The sequence below is a fragment of the Xiphias gladius genome, unplaced genomic scaffold (assembly GCF_016859285.1).
Source record: "Xiphias gladius isolate SHS-SW01 ecotype Sanya breed wild unplaced genomic scaffold, ASM1685928v1 HiC_scaffold_824, whole genome shotgun sequence".
Classification (NCBI taxonomy): domain Eukaryota; kingdom Metazoa; phylum Chordata; class Actinopteri; order Istiophoriformes; family Xiphiidae; genus Xiphias; species Xiphias gladius.
Genome location: NW_024402546.1, coordinates 1 through 5,000, shown reverse-complemented (window position 1 = coordinate 5,000; position 5,000 = coordinate 1). Strand labels below are relative to the sequence as shown.

Here is a 5,000-nt window from a genome sequence, read left to right as displayed (position 1 = left end):
ACACACATACTAAGCAGTGAATATCACACACATGCCGTATCCTCTACCTGTGGAATCTTCTGGGCTCCACTCACATCTGTCCACACTCACACAACACACACTCATCTCACTCTCTATCTGCAGCACTGTATGAACTTGAGAAGTTGCCAGCATACTGGGATGCTCAGGCGAGGGCATCACTGGATGCTGCACTGAAACTCCACCCTCGGAATCACCAGGCCAAGAACATCATCCTATTCCTTGGTGACGGTAGGTCACGCCATCATTATCGACTCTATTCCGGCAAACATTCAATGCTGACTTGGTTGCGGGTGAATTTCTAAAAGTTAAAGGTGCTTTCAGTCGCTATGACAAATACAGCTCAATATGCAACAGAGCTCAGTTACAGTGTGTTTGCTGTGCTCAGAATGGTTTGAGGGAGAGTGGCTTGGACAGCGGACTGTGTATAAGCAGTAGAGCAGGGGTGTGTCTAGGTTTGTAAAGACCAATGAGCCAGTAGTTGTCATAAAACTAATTTAAGTTTAGGTGGACGTGACGAGCTAAAAGTGATTTTTCTTTGGCCTTAATCAAGTAGTTTTATATGTCTAAACTTAAAGCTGAACTAATCAATATTTTAATGCTAAAAATGGCTCAAATGATGAAGTGTAATGTAAAGGGGTTCGCTCACAATGACGAACCCATGGATAATTATTACCCGACTCCACAGTGTCTCTTAGTTCTTCTGAACATTTCAGCATCTTTCAACCCATTGTTGTAGTTCAGATTTACCTTTATCAATCACTCTGACCGCTCTTATCAATGGCGTTTCCAACACAGCAGGCAGCTGTTTTCATAATCCCACTGCACACTACTTGCCAAGCAGCAAACAGCAGACAGTCAAAGGCAGTGACTAGATAGTGATTATAGTGAAGCCTTCAGAAGATTAAGAGCCAGGTATTTCCTGCAGGAGTTGGTGGAAACCTAAAGGAGAGTGAATATTGGAGTTAAATTCATCAGGGGGCCAGAAACCCAATTCCTCATTAATGTTCATATTGTAAGGCACTGATAACCAACCTATTTTGTTGTTTAGGGAAGAGGACTTGTGAACTTTGCGTGATATTTTTAGGAGCTCGGGACGTGGGGTGACAATCAAAATGGTAATATTAATTCACTGACTATACTGTCTGCTGAAGGGATGACTGCTTCCAGTTGGGGAACATTTCCATTTGGTTTTTTTCAGGAAAATATTTCACATTGTCACTTGTGTAACATATTTACAGCCGTTAAGACATAAAAGTAATTTTTGCAAGGGAAACTGTTTAAAGGAAGAGATTTGAGAGTGTTTTTTTTTCGGTTAACTAGCAGAATATCTGCTTTAAACCAAACCAACTTAGTCACATTTCTGGGTGGTCTGGGCTGAGTTTTCTCTGTGAATCTCTTCTACTGCTTCCAAAGTCAGGGATGGAATCCATTAGTGGAAAGAGATAAAACAGTCCCTTTAATTTTTTTTATTAAAAAGTGATTAAAAGGCATATACGGTATCTCTGTACTTGAATGCTGAATAGTGACATAGCAGTTTCTTTATGTATGTTGATATGTTAAATGTTCTACAAATGGTGGTCTGAATATTTGCCTGGGAGAGTCAGCATCCCCCTTGTGATGATTTCGTTATAAAATGTGGTTCTCCTAGAAAACCACGGCCTAAACTCCCCCATCCAATTGCGGATTCAGTGGATTTTAATGACCTTGCCATGCTTTGACTTTGTTTGGTTAGTGAATTACTGAATCAGTGTTTTTCCTCAGTGTGGCAGTTTTAGTCTGAGTTTTTCAAACAAACAAATTTTAATATCTCTGGTCTGGACTTTTATATTCACAAACTGGACAGATAACAGTTGTCATTGCTCTGTGGGGTTAGAACAGTACAGCCTTCCAAAACATCATATGAACACATACACATAGATGCTTAAACCATGTATCTTTAATACATCATTCAATATGTCGGTAGACTGAGATAGTGACGCTAAAGAATTCAGCTGGAGCATATCAGTGACCTTCACCTGTAAATCATTCTGTCCCAGGGATGGGTGTGTCCACAGTGTCGGCAGCTCGAATCCTGCGAGGTCAGATGGAGGGTAGCTCAGGGGAGGAGACGGTGCTGGCCATGGACACCTTCCCATATGTGGCCCTGTCTAAGGTGACAACACAACACTGACCAGTTGGTCATCAGTCATTATTCATCAACAAATTATCAAAATGTGGACTGCAATGCAGTTTTTCTAATTTTAGAGAGCCAGTAGGGTTCCATCATAGCTATAACTCCAGCTGGGTTTTATAAATTATTTCCAATTTCTCAGAGGGATGACTATTTTATCATTGATATTCTTGTCTGCTATGGCTTGGTGACTACCTCTTTCATTCACCGCATGCATCATTTCAAGCTTTATGACTTAAATACCAAATGTTTTTTTTACCATTCTTTTTTTCCCCACAAACGGTGCCTAAAAATGTATTTCTCAGTAATATTTTGGGATGTAAATTGACATATTCATCATTTAACAGTAACTACCTGTACACTTTCCTGGCCTGGTTAGAGTTTAACATTTATTATAGTTTTTAATACTGAAAGTTTTTTCTACCACATAATTTTAACATTGGATTTGTATTAGCTCATTTGTAAGTTTAAATGGGACAAAGGAAAGTAATAATGACAACGTAGTGACTTAGCACTTTAAACATATGTTCATGAAAATATGGAAACAAAATTACATTTTTTTGTCTCTGTACTCTGTGACTTCTGAATCGCTTTGCCACCACACATACCATCACACAGACATCACACACACAAGCACCATGAACACTGCTGTCAATGACTAGACTCCAAAGATGAGCTTTTTTCCTTTTTGGATGTAGTTAGATTTTGTGTGTGTGTCCGTGTGTGTATGTGTGTGAGAGAAAGTTAGGGAGAAAGAGAAAGAGGTAGCATATGCTAAGAGGTTACCACGCATATTATTCATTCAGGTGCATACATCTTTGAACGTGTCTGTGGTTGCTTGGTAAATCAGTACAGCGTGACAAATGGAGAGAGAGAGAGAAAAAAGAGTGAAAGAGAAAGATAAAGACAGAGAGCTAGTGAGAGAGAGATGCACTGCAGATGAATTACCCGGTATAAAGAAGGGTCAGTGCTTTAGCCTGTGTCCATTTTTCACATGCCTTGTTCTCTTAACATGTAACATCTTGCCTCATACCATCCTGCCTTTTTTGCATGAAAAGAGCTTCAAGGGATTTAACTAAATCAACACTTTCACTGAAAATGCTGACATTGCGGTAGAGAAAACAGATTTGAAGTTATATAAAAGTTGTATCCAGCCTCCTGGCCAAGTATAATTCAGTGGCTTTGGTGTCTCTGTGTTCTAACCTATAATCAAACAAGATTTTACGTTTGAGTTATTCAACAAAAATGCACAAGAACACATTTTCTGGTTTGGTAGATCTAGTATCTTTCCCATGAATATCCTCTGTCTGTTTTACAACACTAGTTTTACATAAGTGAACATAACAACAGTGGTTTGTTTGGAATAATTAAAACAATAACTTGGTATTTAGCAATGACAGTCAAACTGGCTGAAGCGTGCCACCTACAGAATCTCCCACTGGTCCCATTTCGCACTGTTTGAGTGACTTTTCAAATCTGCTCAGCGCCAAGCAACAAACAAGGAAAGAAATCTCATTTTCTTAAAAAGGGAAATACTTTAAATGCATGTTTATTTCTTGTCCTGTCTTTAATTGTGTTTGTTTCTACTCCACAGACTTACAGTGTGGATAAGCAGGTAGCAGACAGCGCTAGCACGGCCACAGCTTACCACTGTGGGGTGAAGGCCAACGCTAAGACAGTAGGACTCAGCGCTAATGCAGTGGCCTACGAGTGTAACACCACCTTCGGTAACGAGGTCTACTCAGTATTACGACGTGCAAAGGCACAAGGTAAAGACAGTAAATAGCTTGGCAAAGTAGTGGGTGTGCTGTGTAATGGAAACGTGAACGGTTGTAATTACATTGTTATCTCAAGGAATGCACTGACCATATCTACCTTAATATAAAATATAAGTAATAAAACAGTCATCTGATAGGCAGTTCACTGCCTCTTGAGTGTCTCCACGACTTATGGTTCAATGATCGGATCATGTCTCACTGATAAACCTTCACTTTTGTGGCGGTGGCCATTTCAAAACATGCTATTTGTGTGGGAATATTTATTTGCATGTCTATGATTCGTACGAAAGGGCATATTAGTGTCCATTATAATAAATATTATACTTGTTATGTGCAGCAACATTACATATACGTTATGTTTGCTATGTGTTATCTTGCCTTTATGTGTCTGTGTCATTATGTCAGTGTGCTACATAGTAGAGTGCCATAGATACAGTAAGTATTGTATTTGTTTAATCTTTTTTATGAAGCTGTGAAGTTTTAATATATTTTAATAGAGGCAGGAGGCAAACAAAACCTCAATGGTTGGAAACAAAGCAAACTTTTCAGAGGCCAATTGGCATTTTATTCGAATTAGTGACAATTTGAATTGCAAACAAGGAAGGATTCTCAAAAATTTTCACTTATTCATTGCTGTAGCAGCAGGCTTACAAACTTTCCTACAGAGTAATAAGTCCTTTGATTAACTTTTTAACTTTATGTTCTACTTTATTTTTCCACTGCGCTTCATTACTTGGCCAGAGAAGACTGCTGGACTGTAACTACACCCACTGAGAACTTAACGAGTGTCATTTTTTTCTTCATCTAGAGCAGTCTGTCTCCAAGAGATGTTTGAATACATTTTGTATGAATTTTTGACAAAGTTTGAATCAGTGTCACTAAAATAAACTCATGCACACTGTGTTTATTTTATTGTTAACACTGTAATTTCTGATTTGGGTTTATCCCTGCACTGTTCCAGGTAAATCTGTTGGGATAGTGACAACCACCCGTGTCCAGCATGCCTCCCCAGCTGCTGCCTATGCACACTC

General features: G+C 39.0%; 1 protein-coding gene across 1 annotated transcript; it reads left to right on the top strand.

Annotated features, from left to right (window-relative positions):
- Positions 1 to 123: 123 nt before the first annotated feature.
- LOC120787920 (intestinal-type alkaline phosphatase-like) lies at positions 124 to 4,992 on the top strand (the record flags this gene model as incomplete). Its single annotated transcript, XM_040123411.1, has 4 exons — positions 124 to 249; positions 2,058 to 2,173; positions 3,786 to 3,960; positions 4,931 to 4,992. Coding segments are annotated over 4 exons (479 nt in total), but the record flags the coding sequence as incomplete, so codon positions are not given.
- Between the last annotated feature and the right edge of the window lie 8 nt (positions 4,993 to 5,000).